This window comes from Miniopterus schreibersii, assembly GCF_964146895.1.
Source record: "Miniopterus schreibersii genome assembly, chromosome: 3".
Taxonomy (NCBI): domain Eukaryota; kingdom Metazoa; phylum Chordata; class Mammalia; order Chiroptera; family Miniopteridae; genus Miniopterus; species Miniopterus schreibersii.
The window spans coordinates 29,077,680-29,100,857 of record NC_138103.1 but is presented as its reverse complement, the minus strand read 5'-3'; the positions used below and the strand labels follow the sequence as shown (position 1 = coordinate 29,100,857).

Sequence of the window (23,178 nt, the reverse complement as noted above, 5' to 3'; positions counted from 1 at the left end):
CCTCAGAGCTCCTTTGTCTGGGCTCGGCTGGGGGAGGCTGCTTCTGGCACCTCCTGCTGCCCCTCCCAGGTGCCCCCTCCTCCCAAACAACTGGTTGGACAGGTTTTGGGGTAGAATCTGCTGGCCCATGGATTTCGCATTGTCAGGGAGGGGTCCGAAGAGAACAATCAGTTGCTGCTTCGAAGACAAGCCTGGACACCCTCACCACCCCTCTAGCAGGGCCAGGGAGGGGCCAGGGAGTGAGGAGGCAGCCCAGGTCCAGGCAGCCCCATGGCAGCCCTCCCACGCCCTGTGGAATCTTCTCTTCCAAACAGCCCCTAGCCTGACGAGAGCTCTCCACAGCCCTCCTGTGCAGAAAGCAGTTGCCCTCATTTTCTAGATGAAGCATAGAAAGGGGAAGGGGGCTTGTCCAACATCACCCAGCCAGGCAGGGCAGCGCCCAGATTAAAGGATCACACTCAAAGGCAAGCTTAGGGGACTCCCCGATATCACCTTCTCTCCTCTCCTCCTCCAGGTGACCTGCCCTCTCTCCTTCCTCCACCTGTGGCCACTGCCAAGGTGGGATAATCCCTCCTCGACACAGAGTATTATTGGATGGGGCCCAGAACAGGTGGGCAGAGCATGGACTGACCCCATCTCACCTGTATTGGAGCAGCGGCCCCCCATGGGTTCCCTGCCTCAAGCACCAACCAGCCCTTCTCAGCCTGGTGTCTGCACCTGGCCAGAGACACCCTCCCCAATCTCAATCTCCTTTTGGGAGTACTTAAGAAAATTCTTTTAAACCATTATAAATATTTTCTAGTTATTATAATGCATTTACACTCTCTTTAATTGCCAGCCCACATACACTATTTTTCTTTGCAAAAATTGTGCCAATTAAAAAAAGTTAAAATGAACCGTGCTGATTGTTTATGCCAGTGAACTTCAAAAAAGGAAAATATTTCTGCCAACACAACGTAATTACCTAGTATTTTTTTGGTGACCAACTCTTTACTCAAACATGCTAGCAGATGGTGTCAGACTTTTCAAGACAAAATTACTCAATTTCATGATTGATTGGCTCAGCCCCAAGACAACTGGGGGCCTAAACCAGAGTAAAGGCTCAGGGAAGGCAGCTAAAGAGGGGGGGGGAGTCCTAAGTGTGCACAGGGCTCAGTCCAAAGGCCACTGACACCACCACTTACACCGCTCCTGCTGCTCCCCGCCTCTTGCTCTGTGCCTTTGCTTAGGCCAGGAGGGTCCTCGCTACTTCACAATACCCAGCAAACTTTTGTTTTACCTACCCCAGGGGTTGGCACTCTTAGAAACATGCCCTGGTTGGCCTCGGTGCTTCCCCTCCATGCCCCCGGTACCTGGCTGCACCTCCATTTTCTTTTTTTAGATATGTTTTTATTGATTTTAGAGAGAGGGGAAGGGAGAGGGAGAAGGAAAGAAACATTGATGTGAGAAACATCCATCAGTTGCTTTCCCCACGAACCCCAACTGGGGATCAAACCCGAAACCTGGGCACGTACCCTGATCGGGAATCGAACCAGCGACCTTTCTGTGTACAGGATGCCGTTCGACAAACTGAACCACACAGGCCAGGGCCGTGCCTCCATTCCCTACTCGCTGCGACAGTGCAGTGTTACGTCAAGGGCACCCTCCTGCTGAAAGCTCCCTGAGGGCAGAGCCTGGCCCTCACTCAGGACGGTGGAGGTGGGTGGGCTCCCAGTGTCCTTCACAGGCCCACCCACAGAGCAGCCACTTCAGCACAGTGGCAGTCACATGGCTGCATTTCAGATGCACGTCGTCCAGCCATCAGCACTTAGAGGACAAACTGGTCAAACAGGCAGAATTTTAAGCAAATATGTGGGTCTTGGAGAGAGAGCATGACTGGAGCTACACTGCCCAGATGAAGAGAAGAGGATATGAGTGGGTCCAACTGGGGCCAGCGGGCAAGTCCGGGTCAGACTCAGCCATGGAAAGGCTTTCTTTACCTCCCCAGCTTTGTCCGATGGAAATGACCACATGTATATAGTATAAAAGTATCCAGGTCAATGAATGCCCGTATATACAGCCTCCACCCAGATCCAACAATTGTTAACATTTTGCTATATTTGCGCTGGACCCCCGCTCCCCAGACATATATATATATTTATATACTGTGTTACTCTCTGTACACCTGTAGGAGGCAGTTAGGCATGAGCAGAGAAGAAACCAAAGGCCAAGTTCGGAAGGTCACCAAGGCGGAAAGCCCCAGGGTGACCTTTCCTCCCCTAGGATATTGCTGGTCATGTGATTTAGGCCCCCTGACCTTTCATATTTCTGGTCGTGAGGTTTGGACTCTCCCCTGACATTTCCTCCCCTGGCAGGTCCGCTAGTCAAGGGGTCTACCCTTAGAAAAAGAACAAGGGGGCCGGAGAATGGCCTCATGTGACTCCCTGGCACAGGCACTCCCTTAAGCATTAAGCCCTCAGGACAATGAGGTTCTGACCCACATCAAATGATCTTGGAAGCAAAGCCTCAGGTCTGTCGATCACAGAGACAGAATTTTGGTCAAACTAGAGATAACTTCTAGGCCTCAGTTGTGTTTCAGCTCTAGGACCAGAAAAGCAGCAAGGCCAAGCCAGCAATGCCATGGCTGACATCGGGACCAGCTGTGAAGACCAAGGATCCCCCTCCCAGGAGCTGACCAATCAGTGGAGACCGTGACCCTGAGGAGACACACCTGGAAAGCTGATGAATATTCTATTCGTATCCTCCCCTGAGACCTCCAGGTAAGAACCCTCAAGACAAAGGACTCAGCTTTCACTTCTTTCAGGGCTCACTTCTACCTCTGTGACTTTCTAAATAAACTTTTGCTTGTATTTGAGTCTTGACTCTGAATTTTTTCTTAGCCAAAACTCAAGAACTGAGGTAACACTGGTGCCGTTTTGCTGCTAATTCATCTGTATACACACACACATATATGTATATATAATATATATGCTTATATAATAGGTTTTTATATATTACATATTTTATATAATATATATTAATATATACATGTTTACATTTCTTTCTAACTTTTGAAAAGAGGTTGAAAGCAGACATAAAGTGGGAAGGACTCGCTTCATCCCTTTGAATGCACGTTCTTGCTCAGGAGCTCATCTCCCCAGGTGCCCAGACGTGGGCAGGGCAAGCATTCCTATTAATCTCATTAAGCAGATGAGAAAACCGGGCCCCCAACTGACTGGGGAACTTCCTGTGCTGGGCAGCGGCACAGCTGGAGATCAGCTGCGAATCTTCTGAGACTCCGGCAGGACTCTCTTTTCCCTTTTTTATCTGTGTTTGATTTGGGGCCTGTGGGAGCAAGTGATTAAGCTTCTTTCTCAAATTGTGACTTGCTTCTTACTGCTCTGCACAAGCCCTGCCTTTATTTTGTTAGATTTTCTCTTCAAGCCCATCTCTTGCCCACTCTTGCCCCTCCCTCAGTTTGGTGTGTGTACCCATATCAGTTAGTTACCTGTGGCCGTTGTGGTATACAGGGCGTCCCCCAAAAATGTATACACACTTTAACAGCGGATAGCTCAATTTGAAAGTGAAAAGTATTTTAATAAACACTGCCTTTATAATTATTCACAGTGTGTGTATACAGTTTTTTGGGACACCCTATATATTATGGTCTTTGTCTGTGGACCAGGCACAGAGCTCCTAAAGGGGCACCTTTTGTTTCCTGAAATAGCTCCAGAGTAATGAAGGTCAAAGGGGTGCTTTTTGTTTTTCATAACAAGCCCCTTTCAAACACACCTGAGTTTATGTTAATAAGGTGGTTTTTTGGAAAGCCCCTGGAGAACCACAGGATGGGAGCTGGCTGCCAAGGGAACCAGCCACGTGATATCAGCCCTACCTCCAGGGAAGGGAGAGGGACTGGAGGTTGTATTAATTATCAAGGATCAATGGCTTAATGAAGCCTCCATAACAACCCCAAATACTGAAAAAAACTAAAATACTGAGAAATCAGTCCTTTCCCTATTGATTTGAAATACGATTTTTATCATACACTGGAGAAGTGGGCAGTCCTTAGTGACCCATCTCCCGTACGTATCAAGGGTGTTCACACCCGCAGCCTGCTCGGAGTACCAGCTGGCTCAGCTTATCTCCTTGGGTACTGGTGTGAGGGCTTCTTCCAGGCCCACAGGGCTCCAGGAGCCCTCTCTGGTCTTGCATTCATCCTGGGGCTGCTGCAGGTGACAAGAGGGGAGCCAGGCAGCGAACAAGCAAGCACTCGGCGAGGCTGGAGGGGGAAGAGACTGGGTCACCTGCATTTCCCCTCCCTGCCCAGACAAAGTCCCAGGCCACAGATCTGGGGCCTCTCTTTGCTGAGGAAGAGCCTTGCTATGTCTCCCTGTATACCTCCTAAGGACAGGGTGTGATGGTTGTCAAGAAGCTGAGGACTTATTTGGTGACACAGGGCTGGGTGGGCCTTTGGGAGCCTTTCACTGGCTGCTCTATGTGAGGGGATGAGAGAGAGCCCCACCCTGTCCCATGAGTCACCCTAAAGGTATACAGCAAGGTAGGTCCTTAGGAATAGACTATATTCCCCAGGGCTTGGCATGCCCCCACCCAACCACCTTGGCCCCTCTGGCCATTCTGGGCCCACTCCCTGCACTCTGGGAGTTGGGGACATCTGGAGCAGGGCTGGGGACATCTGGAGCAGGCAGAGGGGACACAGCAGGGAAGCTGGCCTCTGCCCAGAAGCCATGACATTCTGGTCATCAGCCTGATGCTATAAAACAAGACAGCACCCATGGGCCACCTGGCCAGGCACACAGAGCAGGAAGGGGTCGATATTAGCAGGCAAAATGATTGCTGAGCACAACTATTGTGCCAACCCTGGGCTCAGCGCTGGGGTGACCAGATCCCTGCCCTCAGGGAGGTACATGGAAAAAAGGCGTTCACCAAATAACAATATTGCTGATTGGCGACTCATGACTGTGAGGGCCCATTTATCCTGTGGCAGAGGGAAACACAGTGTAAAGTTACAATGACCAAAAAAATGGTCTGGTACCAATTCCTGAAGAGACAGATTGATCCAAAGCTTGAACCAGAGTCTGAAAACTAACCTTGGGGCCACTCACCAGACCTTGACAGACACATTTGTGTTAATATCAAGCAGGAAAGACCTCACAGTTCATCAACCCTGTCCTGGGCCTGAATCTTTCTTTTTTCTTTTTCTTCTTTTTAAAATATGTCTTTATTGATTTCAGAGAAAGGAAGGGAGAGGGAGAGAGAGATAGAAATATCAATGATGAGAGAGTCATTGATGGGCTGCCTCCTGCACGCCCCCTACTGGGGATTGAGCCCACAACCCCGGCATGTGCCCTGACCGGGAATCGAACCGAGATCTCCTGGATCCTAGGTCGATGCTCAACCACTGACCACGCCAGCTGGGCATGGGCCTGAATCTTTCTACTGCCCAGTCTGTTTGTACACCCCTCACGACAAGCAGCTCACCACCTCCCCAGTTTAGTTAAAGCCTCGTACACATGGAATCATAAACCAGAAACTGTTTAATAAGTGAATGCCTCTTTTCAGTGAAATCTCACAATTTTAGGGCCATGAGGCAAGCAACCCTGGCTGGTCCCTGATCCACTGAGCCTGGGGCCAGGTCCTGTCTGCTCTGGGCCTGCATCTCCCCACCTGGATACTGGGCAGCTGGGGGTCAGAATACTGAGACCTCTTCAGTTGTTACGTTCAGTGCAACTGTTTGGTGAGGGTCTACTATATACAGGCCCACTCTGGGCGTGGGCTGTGGGCAGAAGCTCTAGAGGAGAAGTGGGGGTTGGGAAAAGGGCAAGCACTTTATCCATTCATTCTCTAGCAGGTCATCATAGAGCCCCTGTTCTGTGCCAGGCTCCGGAGTACCTCGGGGAAAATAAACCAAGTCTCACATCCTGGTTGGGAGGGACACAGTAAAGGGCTCTGACAAGGACAGGGCTCCATGCACAGGGCTGAGAAGGCAAAACTGAGCCTGGAGTTTTCCTAAATTACTCCTGGGGACTTTGGGCCCCCTCTACTGGGGAGCAGGGAGGGGTCTGGAGATGGGGAGGGAGAGGCCAGGATGATTAATGGGACATTCCTCTCTGTCCTTTAGAGGGAGAAGTCGAGGAGAAGAATGGTTGTCAAGGGCAACACATTCTTTCCTGTGGATAACTCTGGCCTGCGTCACACACAGGGAGTGGGGTTTCGGGTGTCTGAGCCAAAGGCGCCTTGAGATATTTCCTCACTTACAGAGGGAAAACTGAGGCTGGGGAGGTGGGCAGGGCTCACAATGAATGAGGCATAAAGGGGGCACCCTGGGCTCCTGTCTCAGTCCTGGGACCGTCTTTAGGAGTCAGGGACATCCAGGCTAAGACCAGTGTGAGCAGGGTCAGGGTCAGGGCCGGGGAGCAGGCAGGGTCCAGCCTGCACTCACCCCAGTCCATACTGAAGGCCCTTCCTACCTCCGAGCCTCTGCACAGGCTGTTCCTGCTGCCTGCAAAACCCGGGCCCTCTGCTTGTCTGTGGGCTCTCAGAAAAGCCTCATCACCGCCGTCTGTTCTGTGCACCCACCCCCGTCACCACTCATGCCCATGACGCCGTAAAGGTGGGTGGATTGCTCTGATTGCGCTGCCATGGCAAAATGCTACAGACCGGGGGCTTAAACAACAGACATTTATTTCTCATAGTTCTGGAGGCTGGAAGTCCAAGTTCAAGGTGTCGGCAGGGTTAGTTTCTCCCGAGGCTTCGCTCTTTGGCTTGTGTATTTGGCTGTCCTCTGCCGCCTCCTCACACAGCCTTCGTGCACCCCCCCCCCATGTCTCTACGTATTAATCCCTCTTATAAGAGATTGGCTCATTGGATGAGGGCCCACCCTGAAGGTCTACATTTACTTAATTCTCTCTTTAAAGGCTCTATCTCAAATTCAGTCACATTCTGAGAGGGGATTAAGGCTTCAACACGTGAATTTGGAGGAACAAGATTTGGTCTAGAACAGTGGGTGTGCCTCCTGGTGAGTGGGACACTTTCTGAGGACAGGGACTGGGTCTGAGCCTCTGCGTGGCCTTGGGCTCTCTGGGTCAGGTCTCTAGGCCCGTTGTCCTGCTCAGTAGTGGGTGCCCAGCAACTGCCCCCTCCCCCTGACTCCACCTCATTCCTCACCCTCCTGGACTTCTGGGGGTGGGGAGGTAGGCTGCAGAGCGAGCAGTGAGATGTGGCGGTGTCCCTCTGCTCCAGTTTCATGCTGGTCTCTCCTGAGAAGGTGGAGCCTGCCCCACCCTCCATAACAGGCCCTGCACGGAGGGGAGGGAGCTCCAGGAGGCAGGGAAGCGGTGGGCTGGGCTTTGAGGCCAGGAGCTGGATACATGCTCTCTGGGCCCAGCTTCCTCCTACGGACAGTGGCAAAGGGCCGAGCTCTGCAGAGGGTCCTCATGTTCCCATGCTGGGAGGGGCTGGGAAGTTCTGAGGCAGCAGCAACCAGTGGTCAAAATGACAGCTTTGTCTTCCTCTAAAATAACAAAAAAATATCTCAAAGGAAAATATAAAAATGCATTAATTGGGCATCTACATGTCAGACCTTTCAACCCCCTCCTTTCATGGCCACTCACAGCAGCCCCAGCTGCCCAATGTGCAGATGTGAACACTGAGGCTGGAGGGTGGAGTGTGACAGGCCCAAGGGCTGATCCCTAGAAAAGCCCTCCCTCTCTCCCATACTGGCCCTGGGACTTCCTAGAAGGCAGACAGTCACAAACCCCAGCAAGGCTCTCAAGAACACCCAGCATTTAATGAAATTCTTTTATTATAGTGGAATTTACCAACCAACATAAGCTCCTCAAGGTCCTAGGTGTGGGAGACGGGTGCCATTCTTTCTGACTGCCCCGCTCCTGCCACTCCTTCATGTCTGGGACATTGCTTTCTGGCCACACATGTCCTCAGAGGCAGCACTAGCCATATGATATCTTTGTGAGAGTCACAAAAGGGCGCCCCTTCTCCAGGTGGACTCACCCCTCATCTACACCTGGGTACCCTTGTGCTCAGCCCATCTCTCACCGCAGCAGCCAGAGGGGGAGACTTTCCAGTCTCCTATGCAGCCGGGTGCCCACCAGTCATGCACCCACACCAAACAAGGAAGTGGGTGCCGTGGTCAGTGCACTTTGGCCAGGGCAGTGGCCACCAAGCCCAGCTTCCAGAGGCAACAGAGCCGAAACTCCCATGGTGGGGCCAGGAAATACAGCTTTGGGCTGGGATTGCTGGTGTGATCTCCAAACCTTGCTCTCAGAGCCTCCAGGAGCTCCCCAATCTCCTCCAGAATGTCCCTTTCCCACCCAACTCTCCGAGGTTGGTTCTTGCTGTTTGCAGCTGAGAATACAGGGGGTGGAGGTGGAGCAGGGGCTTGGGTCCCTGGGGAGACTGAGCCCCTTTGATAGTTGTCCTATGTGTCCTGGTGAAAGAGACTCTGCTTTTCCCAAAGGCTAGGCACTAGCTTGCAGTTCTAGCCAGTTACAAAGGGTTAAGAGACAATTCAGCCAAGTGAGAGGAATAGTGACTGACAGAGCTCACGACAGGCAATGTCAGGGCTCCTGTTTCCTTTCCCCCCCAAATTGTGCTCAATGAAATGAGCCAGTCACAAAGAATCACACATTGTGGGATTCCATTTCTATGAAATGTCCGGAAGGTAGGTAAGGAGTTACCAGGGACTAAGAGAGGTTGGAGAGGAATGGGGAGTAGACTGCTTAATGGGTACAGGGTTTCCTTTGGGGTGATTAAAATGTTCTAAAGTTGATAGTGGTACAACTCTGCGAATAATAAAATCGTTGAATTGTACACTTTAAAGAGGTATATGGTATAGTATTTGAATTGTATCTCCATGAAGCAGATCTTTTTTTAAAAAAGAGTATAAAGTGCCTTTTATAAAGCATTCAGTCAACAATTACTTATTAAGCACCTGCTGGGAGCCAGGCACTGTGCTTGCTCTGGGAGCACCCTGATGTCAAACCAGACATGGTCAGTCCCTGCCCTCCTGAGTTCACAGCTTAGTGGGGAAGATGCAAAAGCTCCCTGTCTTAAATGTCTAATTGCAAAATGGAAAATGTGCTGAGAAGGAAAAGAATCACAGCTTAGGAGAGCTGAGGGATCCGAAAAGGCTTCCTGAAGAAGGGAATGAGCTAGAGGAAGGGTGCAAGGTGGAAGAGTGTTCTACATCAAGAGAAAAGCAAAGGCAAAGGTCCTGTGGCCTGTGCGGCTGGAATACAGGGGATAAGGGGTGGATCATGGGGCCTTGCAACTGAAATGTTGAATCCAGATTCTGTTCTTAGAGTAGGAAGTCTCCGAGAGCTGTGAGCAATGGTGTGACACCATCAGGTTTATAATCTGGTCCCTCAGGATGCTGGGAGGAGAATGCAGGTGGGGAGCAGGAACACTGGTGTGGGGAGACCAGCAAGAGACAGACAGCTACTGACATCCCAGCGAGAGCGCAGGCTGCCTGCTTTTTACCTGCTGTCATTCTGATTCCTTTGATTTTAGGTCTTGATGAGTCATCTGCGAGTCACCACCCCCACAATCATTGCTGTTTTTTCCTTTTTAACAATGGACTTGTTTTTAACCACTGAGCCATTGTTACGGGCCAATGGATTTGGAGATGCTTCCCCAAACACTGCCCTGGGGAAAATTTTAAATGCCGTTTAATAAAAGAGTTTCCAAAACTCCATTTAATAAAAGATTCTCCACAACACAGCTGTCACTACGTGCTCGCTCAGGGCTGTCATGAGCTGGCCAAGGAAGGGCTGGGTTCAGCTGATGACTCCGGGGCACAGTGCCCTGGCACAGCTGCTGGGGCTCAGCGTGACAGTGTTTGGGCTGGGAGATGACTGATCCCACTGCCCCTTGCTGTGTGGAGTCTGTGACACCCTGGGGTGCTTGCTAGCACAACCCCGGGGCAGAGCACCCACAATCATGCCAGTTCACAGGATGGCCTCCTGCTGACCAGGGTACTCTTCCATCTTTGTAAAATACTAACAGCTTGTGGACTCACCCAGCTACTAAGATGACATCCCCAGTACTCCCTTTTCTGGGGATCTGCTGAAGCAAGCTAGGGTGATATAACCACCCTCAGAACATAAAGGGCCCCCATTTTGCATTCACAGCCATCCTCATGTCAGAAATCCAGGCAGAGCCTTCTCCTTCGGCCTCATCTCCCACATCTAGGAATCCCCAGTTCCTCCTACCACCTCCTGAATATTTTTGGAATTCACCTCTTCCTCTCCAATGCCCTTTGTCTGCCCTGGTTCAGGGCTCAGTTCACCTGCCTGGAAGAACAGGTCAGCTTCTTTCATTGGCCTCCCAGCTCCCAGTTCTTGCCACCACACCCCCCACTCCCCAGGCACCATTCATGCCACCGTAGGGCAAGATGGTCTCCTTCCTCTCTCCTTTCCTCTCTACTTGACTAACTTCCATTTGCCTCTCAAGACTCAGGTCAGAAATCACCATTTGGAAGCCCCCTTGACTCTCAGGTGGGGTCAGCTGCCTCCCCTGGGCTCTCCATTCCCTTCATAGTCTCCACCCATGTGTTGCAAAGTCTGTTTAGAGCCTGTCTCTACGCTCAAGCCCAGGGTGGCCAGATGGGGTGAGAGCAGCTCCTCAGAGGGCTGGATGGGGGGCTGTTCAGAAACTAGGGGCAGCCCAGGCACGCACAGGATGTCACTGGGGCTGTACCTAGGATCAGCACAGATTCTGGCACTATGAACAAGCCAAATAGGGCCCTGAGACATGGAAGAGCCTGGAGCAGTTTCTGCTCCTGGCTAATCCTCCTGCCCTGTGGGGTTTGTTCATATTTTCACTCAGCAAACACCAGCAGACCCCTCCTGGGGAGGCCCCAAGCTGGGCATCCTGGGCCTCAAGGGCCTCTTCATCTGGTGTTGAAACCAGGTCTGAACAGGACAGTGTGAGACAGACTCTGCCAGGGGTAACCAGTGAGGGTGAGGTGGGGCGCCTTTAACCCCCGTCAATTCCAGTAAGTCAATAGGGAACTGGGCTCTAAAGCAGTAGAATTTCAAAGGTGGCTGCCCAAAGGGGCTGGCTCCCATGACCAGATGTTATGCAGGACACAGGGCCTGAGCTCCTGGCTGCATTTGACTCTGCTCTGTCTGTGCCTGGAGAGGATAGTGTGGCTGGTGGGGGGCAGGCAAGATAGAGGGAAGGCCACCAGGAGCCAGGAGCACGGGGATTTGGAAGCAAAGACTCCCTAAAGTGTTTGCCTGGGAGGGAGCACTACTAAATCCACATAAACTGCTTAGTAGTTGGCTTCCTGGCTCTGCAATACATGGGTGGGTTTTCCTAGGGCCCGTCAGGAGGTGGGGGCACCCCCAAAGTACAATTAGGGTTAGCAATCAAGGGGACAGGCTCAGGGCAGCCCGGGGCTGGGCAGGGAAAGGGCTGGCTGGACCCCAATGTGTAAATGCTCCTCTTCTGAAACCAGCACAGGCACCACTCAGATGGAAAAGCCAGAAAGCATTTATTCACCTCAAAAGAGAGGGCACTCCCGCCCGCAGGCCACCACAGAGCGCTGTAGTCAGGCTAAAGTGGCCAGGGGACATGGGGTGGGGTGGCTGTGGACAGAGCACAACTGAGCCTCAATTTCTCCATCTAGAAAACAGTTGGGGACTGTGTGGATTGGAAGGCACGCAGTGAGCCCTCAAGTGGGAGTGGGACGACTTATCCCTCCACCTTGGTCGAGGTGGGGCCTGGAGCCCTGACCTCCAGAGGCCCTGCTGAGTGGCAGCTGCTGGTCTGAGATTAGGAGGCAGCCTGCGAGGCTGTGCGGCAGCAGCTGCGGTGCACTGGCGCCCTCGTGTGGCCACGGCAGGTACCACCAGCCTTGTGGGCAAACGGATGCCTGGGGAACGAAGTCTGTCCTGCAGTGAGGGGTGGTAGTAGACCCTAGAGGGCCCATTGGGGTGATTGTCTGAGGGAGTGTGAGCCCAAGGGTATGTGACAATCTAAGGGTGTGACAGCTTCCCAACAGTTACAAGTCACATCTGGACATGTGGTCATCTGAGGTCCAGAGCAATGAGAGCTCCCCAAGATTTGCCTGAGGCCCCATGTCTAACACTGTGCATGGCATGCAGAGGGCACTCAACAAATGTCTGTGGAGTGAGAGTGAGTAGATAAGTGTGTGATCCCTGTGTGTGTGCAAGGGGGATGGAAGTAGTGGCCCAAATCAGTGGCTGGGTGGTCATAATGTGCATCTATACTCTGACGTTCTAGCCACCCTCAGGAAGGACCTGTGCCCAGGGACAATGAAGGGGCCTCTGAAGACTTCACTGCAGCCCCAGACACTGGCAGATGGGACAAAGGGACAGAGGAGGCTCAGGCCTCATAGACTCAATGATGGGCCCAGTTCAGCTCCCTGCACAGGAAAGAGCAAGGCCCCCTGTAGACCTCCTCCTGGGGCCTGGAAGTTTCCAGTCAGGGTGGCCTTTCCACATTGCCTCCAGCTTCATTTTCAGGAGGAGAGGCAGAACAGAGGGAGGGATGGAGGTGGGGGGCGAGATGCCCAGACTGACCACAGCCTTCACCCAAACTCCCTTGCATGCAACTTCAGTTGCCTGGAGGAGGTGGGGGCGGCTCACAGAATGGAAAAGCCAGTCAGAATGGGAAAGCCAGTCAGGGCTGCTAGTAGCAAGGGGAAGTGTGATGGGAGAGGGGCATGGGGGTGCAAGGGCTGAGAAGGAGCACTTTACCCTCACCCCCCACACACTGCCCCAGCCCCAGGCACATAGGCCGGGCTAGGGACTGAGGCTGGGGAGGGGCTCCAGGCCAGGCTCGCAGCCCACCGGCAGGGTGGCCACTTCACTGGGTGGGATATGATGGGTCATGTACCGCTTGCCCATGAAGGAGCCAATCCGAAGCTGCTCAGGGACCTCCTCAGGCCACCACAGGCTGGAGCTGGACAGGGAAAGGAGGAGAATTTGTGTCACTGTTGGGTGAAGCTGGCTGCCATGTCAGGGCCTCCTCCCCACTCCCACATCCCTCCTCCTGTAGCCCCTGATCTCCCGTTCCTTCCTTCTAGAACAAGCTGGAGGCCTGCCTCCTCCAGGTGGCCACCCTGATTACCTTAGTGTCAGTTCACTGAAATGATAGGGGGGCTCACTAGAGAGAAAATGAGGCCCAGAAGGACAAGGGCCAAAACAAAAGACGCTAATGGATAGGGGCAGAGCAAGGTGGCACCTTCTCTGAACCTGTCTGTGGTCAGAGGAGTTGCTGGACCACCTCTCTGACTGCCCAGGGGAGATACACAGGGTGGGAATTCTTTGCACAGCTCTTCCAGGGACACTTCTCAGCTCAAAACCAGGCTCAGGGGTCGGGGAGAGGGAAGGGGTTCCAGGTGAGGAAGGGGGCCCTGGGAGTGTCACCACTCACAAGCGCACAGTAGAGGCTGCCAGGAAGGCCAGGAGCAGGAGGCCGGCAAGAGAAGAGAGGATGGAGGTGATGACAATCATGTCACCACTTCGCCGCCCTGGCCATGTGTCGATGGAGCCTGGGGACTTCCCTGCACACACAGCAGCTGCTCAGAGGCTGTCCCAGGACCCTAGGGCAGTCACCCTCCACCCATGCTCATACCCAAGGCCGGGCTGTCTCTTGTCCACAGACAGCCTCCTGAGCACACCCATCTGTACATCTCAGACAGGCATCTGTGCTCTGTAGCCTGGACCACCCATCGCTCTAACCTCCACCCTGGTCTCACCTTCTAGGTTGTCCCACCAATGCACCAACCCCTGGCACACCCATGGCAGGCAGAGCGGCAGCAGACCTTGGGACTGACCATTTGGCTGCCCTGTTCCCTAGAGCGTGACATACAAGGCCTTCAAACAACAAGCCCCCACCCCCATCCCTGGCTTCTGCAGCCCATCTCCCAGGCAGCCCCCACACAGGACATTCTGGTCTTCACACAAGCAGTGTTCTCAGCCTGGTGACTCATGCTGGCTTCTTGGGGCCCTGCTGAGGGAAGCCTCCCAGAGCCTGTGCCCTGACTGACTGGCCTCCTTCTAGCTTTGGCCCTTCACCCAGCAGTGCTGGGCTCCAGGCTGGCTCCCCATTGGGGGTGGGGGGTGGAGGCTGTTTCTGCCCATGAAACTGGGGCCTGGGTACCCAAGAGTTGGCAAACATTTGGGGATGGACAGAGTCAGTGCCTCTGCCACATGCCCCACCCCCTCAGCACCAATTTCTGTGTGGAGGGGCAGCTGGATTTGAATACTGCCACCAGGACCCCAGTCCCATGGCATCGGGAAGCAGGGTGGGGGCAGCTGAGCATGACCATTTTGCAGAGGGTGATAAGTCTACAAGGAACAGATTGGAGCCAAAATGCTCCCTCCCCAGCACTACCTTGGTGGAGAGCAATGGGGTTGGACCACCTGGTCTCAGCCTGGGGTGAGCCCCTGGTGTCCATCAGGAGGAACTTCACCCTGGGGAGAGGAGGAGCAATGAGGTTCAGAGCCTCAACTGCCCTAGACAGGGTGCCCACCACAGCCAGACTCCAGGCAGCTTTTCTGGGCCAGCTGTGAGCCTTTGTTCAGGAGGGTGTACAGGCAGGGGGCCACAGGCCCCCCAGAGGAGAACTGCTGGTCCTGTGGAGTCTCTGAAGTAATGGGATGCCCCCCAATAGGGGTGAGCACCCCAGGTAAAGGCCTAGGGAGGGAGGGGCATATTCAGAATGCACTCGGAGCCCAGGGAAGGGGCAGGCTGGCACTGAGGGAACCAAGGGTGGGGCAGAGGAGCTCAGGTTGTATCTTTGTGGGGGTTGGGGAGCTCTGGAAGGTTTCTGAGCGTCAAGAGACTCAGGCAGGCTTACACTGAGGGAAGCTGGCTCTGGTGGCTACTAGAGATGGAGGCCAAGCCAGGGAGTGGGCCTGGAGGGGGAGGAGGGAGGTAGATCTGGCAGGACTGGGTGAGAGGGCAGAGGGAGGCTGTGGATGGAGGTGCTGCCCCAGCCCACACCACACTACCTTCCCTGCACCCCTGTGGTCCTCCCAGCTGAACTTGGCCTCCCCTGTGGACACCTGGCATCATCCTATGGCCCGGGCACCCCTGGTCTGAACACCTGCTTTCCCACCCCCGCTCTAACCTGACCTCGACAAGCCATTTGGCACTTTTGTGCCTCTCTTCCTTTGCCTGTAAAAATGGGTGGTGGTCTTCTCTCCTGCTTCCCCACCTCATATCCACTGACTGGGGCTGAACTCAGCCCTGGGCTTGGTTTCCCACCAGATCTACCCGTGGGAAAAACAGTGGGTGAGTTACTGCAGCCCTGCAGACCCACTCCACCCCCACCAGCTCTATGGTGCCACCTCTTCCTCCTGGGCCCACTGGAAAGGTTGAATTCTGCCTGCCCATGGCTGCAGTGAGTGCTGCTCTTCTTCCAACTCCCCAACCCCAGCCCAGAGGAAGAAGCCAAGGCTTGCAAATGGGAAGAGCTTGCAGCCAGGATGGGGCCTGGGGAAAGGCTAGGGAGGGCAATCCTGTTCCCTGAAATCCCTCCCCTCTCAGCATAGCCCCCATCCCAGGCTCCAGATAGAGAGACCCACCTATACGGTCCGGGGCCAGGGAGCGGGGTGTTGCAGTAGGATGGCTGCTGGAGGTCAGACAGGCAGTCAGGGTCATTGCCCACCCGCAAAACAGGGATGCCGCTGCCACCCATGGGATCCTGGCAGGGCAGCTGGTCCAGGGACAGGGGCAGTGTCATGTAATGGCCATTGGTCAGCAGCTGTGGGAAAGCTGGGATCTCAGCCAGTGTCTGCGGGTTCTGGAAGTCCCTGGAGGCTGCAGGAGGGAGACAGATGAGGCTGGTGGGCAGGTGAAGCCAGGCCTTCCTCACCACAATTCCTAGCTGGGGCCAAGGCCTCCAGCCCTGGCCCTCCATGCCTCAGCCCCCAGAGGGCCCCTATGACACAAAGCAGGGTTTGTCACCCTTCAGAGACCTCTTTCCATAAAGCCCAACTACCAATCCACGCCCAGTTGTCAAAGGTCACAGTGAGGGGCTCCCCATTGCAGCTTTCCTCAGCCCCATCCCTCACCCCAGGCCCCACACCTGCACTGTGACACACCATTGCTAAAGGCAACCACCAGCCAGACAGTGTCGTCAGCACTGGCATGACCATCCAGCACACAGCGCGGCTGCTCCAAGGAGAACGTGGTGGCAGTCACCTTCCCTTCCAGGTCCCAGGCTGTTATCTGCGGTGTGTAGGGGATCAGCTCTGTGGCCATGGAGATAGGTATGAGGGTCCTGGGGGCCGTTTCCCCTGGGGCTGCCTCCCCCAATTAGGAGACATGGGCACCCAAGGTCCAATCACTCCAGCAGGTGCCCCAGCCCCTTGGGTCTAGCCAGGTGCATCCAATCCCCGGACCCCACTCACCTAGGCTCCTGCAGGGCTGGGGCCAGATCAGCGCCATCAAGAGGAACAGCAGCCATGGGTAAGGCTGCCTCTGGGGCATCCCCATGACAGCCATATTCTACCACATCTGCAGCCTGGGGCTGGTCTGGTGGCCTCTGGCTGTACCCCTCCCCCAATATGTTGGGCCTGGAGGAGCTGGTTAGTCAGGCTGCCAGGCTGGCCAAGGGCTGGAAAGACCTGATATTGTGAATGCAACCCAACCCCTCTCCTCAGCCCAATCCCCCACTGGGAGGGGCCTGAGCAGGGCGCTGGTGTGGGGCAGGCCCGAGCTGAAGGAGAGCCCAGAGTCCTATGTTTGAATTTAGGCCCCACCCAGCCTCCCAGCCCTGGGGAGGAAGACCAGTCTCTGGAACCTTGGGCTTGGGGCCACATGCCTGAGATTCCTGCACCCCAGGTGCCAGGAGACACCCTCTGGCCTTCTATCCCCACCCAGGAGCAAGCCTGGGGTAGCTCCAACTTGTCCAGCTCCAGCCCTATCACAGCACCCCCAACTTGTCCAGCTCCAGGCCCATCAAAGCCTGCCTGGCCCTGCTGCCATCTTGTGCCCTGCCCTGCCTCCTCGAGGCCACATACTCCCTGGTTCTTCAGTCCTGTTGTCCAAAGGAAGAACTTACAGAAAGGTGTGTAGAGCCCTTGACAGCTGACAAGCCCCCCACTTACATTACTTCCTTTGGTTCTCACTATATATATGGGTGGGGCAAAAGTTGTTCAATAATTAATACATAATACAAGAATAAACTCACATACTCACAAGTGTAAACCTACTTTTGCCCCACTATACACCCACACACACACACGTATACACACATGCATACATATATATAAACCTCTTCATCTCCCCAAGAGGAAACACAGTACCCATTAAAACAATCACTCCCCATTCCCTCTCCCCCTGGGAACCACTCATCTACTTTCTGCCTCTGGATTTGCCTATTCTGGACATTTCACATAAATGGAATCACACAGTATGCGGCCTTTCACGTCTGGCTTCTTTCACTTGGCACATTTCAAGGTCCATTGACGGTACAGTATGTCAGCACTTCCTTTTGATGGCTGAGTGTTGTTCCATTGTATGCAGAGACATTCTGGTTAGCCATACATCAGCTGATGAGTAGTTGGGTTTTTCCCACCTTTTGGCTATTATGAATAATGCTGCTAGGAACATTCAAGAACAAGTTTTAGTTTGTACATGTTTTCAATTCTTGGATATGATCATAGGAGTGGAATTGCTTAGTCATATGGTAACCACTTTTTGAGGAACTGCACAACCGTTCCCCACAGTGGCTGCATTTTACATCCTCACCAGCAGCAGATAAGGACTCCAATTTCTCCACATCCTCATCAACATTTGGTATTTTCCTTTTTTTTTTTTTTTAAATAATAACCATTCTCATGGCTGTGAAGTGGAATCACTTTGTGGTTTTGTGTTTCCCTGATGACACTAAGCATGTTTCATGTGCCTATAGGCCATCTATCTTCTTTGGAGAAAAGCCCTTTGTTTTTAAAAAATATGTATCTTTGATTTCAGAGAGAGGAGAGGGAAAGATAGAAACATTAATGATGAGTCATTGATCAGCTGCCTCCTGCACGCCCCCTACTGGGGATCGAGCCCGAAGCCCACGTATGTGCCCTGACCGAGAATCAAACCAAGATTTCCTGGATCATAAGCCGATGCTCAACCACTGAGCCACGCCAGCCAGGCATGTCCTTTGCTTTTTTATTGTTTTTTAAAAAATTTTTTTCTTTAATTTTTAATTTGATTGTTTTTTAGAAATTAAGTTTATTTGGTATGTTCCTTTTTGTTGTTGTTAATCCTCACAAGTCCTTTGCTTTTTAAAAAAAATTGGGGGTCTTTTTATTGTTGAGTTGTTGAGGTCCTCATATGGTCTGGATACTAGACCCTTCTTTGGTAGATGATTTGCAAATATTTTCTCTCATTCTGATTCTCATTACACTTTAATGGTGGGAGTCAAGAGGGCAGCGGCACTCAGGTGCCCATCCAACTCCTGTGCCCTGTTAGCCAGTGGAGGTCTCACTGTGGAACCAAACAGGTTGGGGGTCGAGCCAGGCTTCCCTGCCCTCCCCAGGACCAGCTCCCCATGAGGCTCAATGGGCAGTGCCCAGGGCCCACAATACATTTAGGGGCCCAGGAAAAGCCTTAATTTCTTTTAAAATCAGAAAGAAAAAAATAAACTCTAACATATATTCACCTTTATACCAATACATCGTAAAACAGAACTTAACTTTTCTTCTTTTTTTTCTAATCCTCACCTAAGGATATGTTTTTATTGATTTTAGAGAGAGGAAGGGAGAGAAGCATTTATCAGTTGACTCCCGTACACACCCCAACTGTGGACTCAAACCCACAACCTTTTGGTGTACAGGATGACGCTCCAACCAACTGAACCACCTGGCCAGGACTAACTATTTTCCTTATGTGGCCCTGTGTGTCCCTCATCTCGGGCCACAAGCACCACTACCCCCTTAGGAGACAGCAAGTCTGGGAGTATCTGATCCTCCTCTGAGAGGGTCCAGAAGAATTAGAACATTGAGGAGGATATCAGACCAATCCTGGCTGGGATTCCAACTCTGGCTCTACCACTAGCTGGGACCTAGGGATAATCACTAGACCCTTGAACCTGTTTCCCCATCTGTAAAATGAAGGCAGCAGCACCTTCCTCCCATGAGCAGTGTTCCCCAGAACCTGGGAAAGTAATGGGATGGTAGACTCTCAGTTGCTGGACTCTACATTGCAAGAACTGGAGTGGGGGATGGGGAAGCAGCATAGATCAGTGCCATGGGCTCTCCAGCAGCCTCCGTTTCTTCATTTAGGAAATGGGAGTCAAACGGGCAGCCCATAAGGTCCCTTCCTGCTCTGTTACAGCAGGACATGTATGTGTTGGCCTTTATACATATCACACAAACACACACAAAGCCTCTCCACTGACAAACGCACCAGGGCCTGCTGACTTTGGCTATTGGGCATTTATTGCAAACAGAACATCTGAGGTATGAGAAGCTGACCCAGACCCATGCCTGCCCCTGGCTGGGGGTAGGACAGTCTCTCCTCACCCCATGCCAGGCCCCCAGCACTGAGGTAGCTGCATCTTAAGCCCCCGTAAGTACAGCTCCCCAGGCTTGCTCTATTCCCATGCAGATATAGGCCTGGAGGGGAAGAGGAAGGAGGAAAGGCAAACAGAAGAAGCTCCAGCTTCGGTGGAAATCTCCCATACCCCCAACAAACATTTCAGCTTCTGACGAAAGGCACCTTCCTGCCTGTCCATCCCAGGGGCAGCCCAGCAGGCAGTGGGGATGGGGAGGCTGGCTGCCAGGCTGATGGGTCACTGCTGCTCCAGGCAGTCCTCAGTCACTCCCTGGGCAGCCAGCTCAGCCAGCACATTCTGCAGGTAGTTGGGGTCAGGGTAGCCATGGCCTGTCACATTGCGGTCCATCTCTGTCTTGTGGTGGATCTCGTTCCACACTACTGTGTCAGTCTCACCTGTGGTGCTGGATGTCCCCACTGTGAAGATAAGTCGCCTCTTCCAGGCCACCTTCAGCAGCTCTAGGACCTAACCCAGGAGGGAGAAGGAAGAAGTGAGGGAAGAAGAAAGGTGAACATCCCAGCACTGGCCTGTGCCTTCACAAGTTTTTTCACCCTGGGGCAGGGATGGCCAAAAGACAGGGTGGGAGCATCCACTGCGCTCCCCTAATTTGCCCGTGGTAAAGATGTGGTCAGCAGCACCAACCATGCACCAGTGTCAGCTGTGGGTTGTAGAGTGCCGTGTGCTAGGTCCTTGGTCCAGTCAACATGTACCATTAACCCACCAGCACAGCCCCTGGGAGCTGAGCCCTTTTGCCTCTCCATTCGATTCTACTGCCACCTAAGTGATGTCATCCATAGTCCCAGGGTGTGAAACCCCATCTGTGAGGGTCCCCAGCCTATAGCTCTAGCCCTGACCCCCCTGGAAGGCCAACTGCTGATCTGAAAGTCCAACAGGACCTCACACCGGGCACCTCCATGACTCAAGTGTTGGCCCCACCCCACAACTGGCCCTCCCACCTCAAGACAGTACTGCCATCTACTCAGCCCCTAAACATCCAGATCATGCCCTATTTCCACATACACCTTGGATGAACTCCCTTCTATCCCTCCTTATTGAATCCAGGCCTCCCTGCTTTCTCCCATCCCTGTTGCCCTCCACGCCTGGCAACCTGCAGTCCATCCCGTCTCAGCACCAGAAGGCTCTTTCTCAAACCTAAAACCTGCAGCTCTTACTCCTCTGCTGGACGCCCTCACCTCGTTGCATCACACAGTGCTCAGACTAAAGTCCCACTCCTGCAGCTGGTCTGGAGGGCGCCGACCTGCCTTTACCCCTCCTCAAGTACCTCACTCCCCCCTCACCCACCTGGTCCTCCTTCAGGCTCTTCACATCTTCCAAGCCTGTTCCCACCTCAAAGCTGTCACACTAGCTGTTCTGTCTGCCTAGAATGCTCTCCCATGAGCAAGGAAAGTCCCACCTCAGGTCTCAGTGCAGAGGCACAACCTGGCCCACTAGGTGGCTAGAAGATGGTCTATCTTCCCTTCTCAAGCCCCAGTAAAGTACGAACCATCTCTCCCAGGACTCCCAGTGCCTTGAGGATGCCTAGCCCACAATGGGGCACCTGGGAAGGAGTGGCCTTGCACTGGAACCAGCACTTGGGCTCAGGCCTGCCAGCACAGGGGGCCTCTCCCCAAGGGTGGCGCGGGGCCTTTACCTTGCGGCCCTGGGCATTGTCCGGAAGGTAGCACTGGCGAGGAAATCCTCTGGCGGTGAATGGCTTCCCGGGGTTGGGGTGCTCAGGGCCCTGAAGAAGGAACACAGATAGGGAGTGGGGGTGCTTTGAGAGGGGCTCACCAGCTACAGAGCTGCACAAAACATGGAGGCCCAGCCTCACCCCTTAACCCTCCTGGCCGGGGCCATTCCTAAGCTCAAGTGGCCAAATAAATGGCTATCTCTCAAATTCTGTCCCTAAAAGACCCAACATAAACATGGCTGCCCTCCCTGAATGCAGGGCGACTCCACCTTGTATTAGACACTCCTGCTAACTGTATTTCCCTGGTGAGTCAGAACCCATCAGAGGCTGGGACAGAGGCTCCTACTTCCTTTAGCGATCCTCCAGGCATGGCTCTCTGGGCTGTTTTGCTGGCCTTCAGGACGCCCTCACTCCAGCACACAGGCCTCCACATTTGTCACTCTAGAAGTGGCCGGAGCAGGGCCCTGAGACAGTGGCAGTGGTCTGGCCAGGAGTGGGGAGCTGGACCAGTGGACAGCCCTTGCTCCTGCCCTCTGCCACACAGTGAACGCCACGTACAGCTCCAAGTTTCCCTCCAGCCTTATGGTTCCAACCTCATCTAGAATGTTTTAAAATTTCACTCTGAGCCAAGGAGAAGCAGAAGGAAACCAGGGAAGAGTACATGATTAAACAAAATAGAGGGACGCCCCATCTGTGCCAGATGGGCCCAGTCAGGCTCCTGGTCCCTACTGCTCTGTATCTTCCCAAACCGCTCCAGGCTCTGAGATCAACCCTGGCCCAAGGAAGGAGGCCTAAGGGGCCAGTGCTCTCGTCTGGGTCTCCACTGGAATCCTGGGGTCTTCTGCTTGGATCTCTCTGCCTTGTTCCTGACATCCAGGCCCAGCTCTGCCACTCCCTACCCAGCCTAATCTGGCCACTGATCAGTCCTCACTGCTGGCACCTCCCCACCCCATCCTGTAGCCCCCAAGAGGGTTCCTGTTCCTCAACACAAGTGTTCTTCCTGCTTATACACTAGGCCTTCTGCTCAGTACAAATCCAGCTAAGATGTCTCCACCTCCAGGAAGTCTTCCCTATCTCAGAAAAGGGCTAAGGGTTATCTCTTTGCTTCCACAGCCCTAAGAGCTTGCTGTAACCCCAGCACTAGTGCCTCTTGGTTCCTGGAGGCCTAAGCTTGGCAACCTGGACATTCTCACAGTGATCGGGGGCAGACTGCTGGGAGTGGGACTGATTCCAGAAAGATCTGAGCAGGCTCCTTTTGTGCCAGGGCGCCCTTACCTGAATGCCATGAGGAATGTTGTAAACTATGAGTATCGTCCCGCAGTCCTCGTGGCCAGGGAGGGACACCTGGAAGCTAAACACCTCCATCTTCCCCCGAGGCTGGGTCCCAGTTTTCTCTCCATAGATGGTTTTGCAGGAAGGACACTGTAAACTTCCATCCTGAGAAAAAGCAGAAAGCCATACACTGAGCTGGCAGCCCTGAGAGAGCACATAAGCAGCCACCCGCCATCTAGATGGGAAGGAGGCCTACAGGGGGACAGGTCGGCTGCCGTCAAGCATCAGGTTCTTGGCAGATGGCCCAACTCCCAGGCAGCCTCCTCACACAGAAACTTGATTCTACAACTTCCTTAGAAAGATAAGTTTTGTACCAGAAACTCGCTACACAATTTTATTAGAGGAGGAAAAGTACCAGGAGACTGGCATCAGGTAGAAAAATCAGGTTTATGAGCAAAAGTCCCCGCAATCTAATCACATTTCAAATCAAACAGGAAACCCTGTGCCTGATCAACTGTTGCTGCTGGCACCCTAGCTGAGACAGGATACACAGGGATACTGCGGAGAAAGGCTGAGCCAAGCCTGAAGGTCTGTCACGTGACTCTGTTCTCTCCATACTCCCAACCTCTGTCCATTCTGGCTAAACTCCACTGAAGGAAGCAGCCAG

General features: G+C 53.4%; 2 protein-coding genes across 8 annotated transcripts in view; both read right to left on the bottom strand.

The window, feature by feature from the left end:
• Nucleotides 1–11,489: 11,489 nt before the first annotated feature.
• UPK3B (uroplakin 3B) lies at nucleotides 11,490–16,773 on the bottom strand. Of its 2 annotated transcripts, XM_081131908.1 has the most exons (6): nucleotides 16,407–16,773; nucleotides 16,098–16,247; nucleotides 15,579–15,813; nucleotides 14,383–14,462; nucleotides 13,420–13,549; nucleotides 11,490–12,945 (listed from the first exon to the last, which is right to left on the bottom strand). In XM_081131908.1, exons 1-6 carry the CDS (start codon nucleotides 16,498–16,500, stop codon nucleotides 12,786–12,788), a joined length of 849 nt encoding a protein of 282 aa, XP_080988034.1. In that variant the 5' UTR covers nucleotides 16,501–16,773; the 3' UTR covers nucleotides 11,490–12,785. The 2 variants fall into 2 exon arrangements, with proteins under 2 accessions (XP_080988034.1, XP_080988035.1); XM_081131909.1 differs by lacking the exon at nucleotides 16,098–16,247 and having other exon boundaries at nucleotides 11,495–12,945; nucleotides 16,407–16,614.
• Nucleotides 16,774–18,705: 1,932 nt separating this feature from the next.
• DTX2 (deltex E3 ubiquitin ligase 2) overlaps nucleotides 18,706–23,178 on the bottom strand; it is a 34,543-nt gene continuing 30,070 nt past the window's right edge. For all 6 annotated transcript variants that reach the window (XM_081132529.1, XM_081132533.1, XM_081132531.1 and 3 more), the window contains 3 exons: nucleotides 22,515–22,676; nucleotides 21,201–21,290; nucleotides 18,706–20,014 (listed from right to left, as the gene is read on the bottom strand). In XM_081132529.1, coding sequence (XP_080988655.1) covers nucleotides 19,787–20,014; nucleotides 21,201–21,290; nucleotides 22,515–22,676 — 480 coding nt within the window. In that variant the 3' untranslated portion in view covers nucleotides 18,706–19,786. The remainder of the gene's footprint in view (nucleotides 20,015–21,200; nucleotides 21,291–22,514; nucleotides 22,677–23,178) is intronic.

Bases quoted from the DNA above. Each gene is read 5' to 3' on its own strand.
- UPK3B (XM_081131908.1), bottom strand. From the start codon at position 16,500: ATGGCTGTCATGGGGATGCCCCAGAGGCAGCCTTACCCATGGCTGCTG. The intron at 16,248-16,406 runs GTGAGTGGGGTC...CCATGGCCACAG, and splicing joins CCAGCCCTGCAGGAGCCTAG to AGCTGATCCCCTACACACCG. The intron at 12,946-13,419 runs GTGAGTGGTGAC...TTCCCTGTCCAG, and splicing joins GCAGCCTCTACTGTGCGCTT to CTCCAGCCTGTGGTGGCCTG.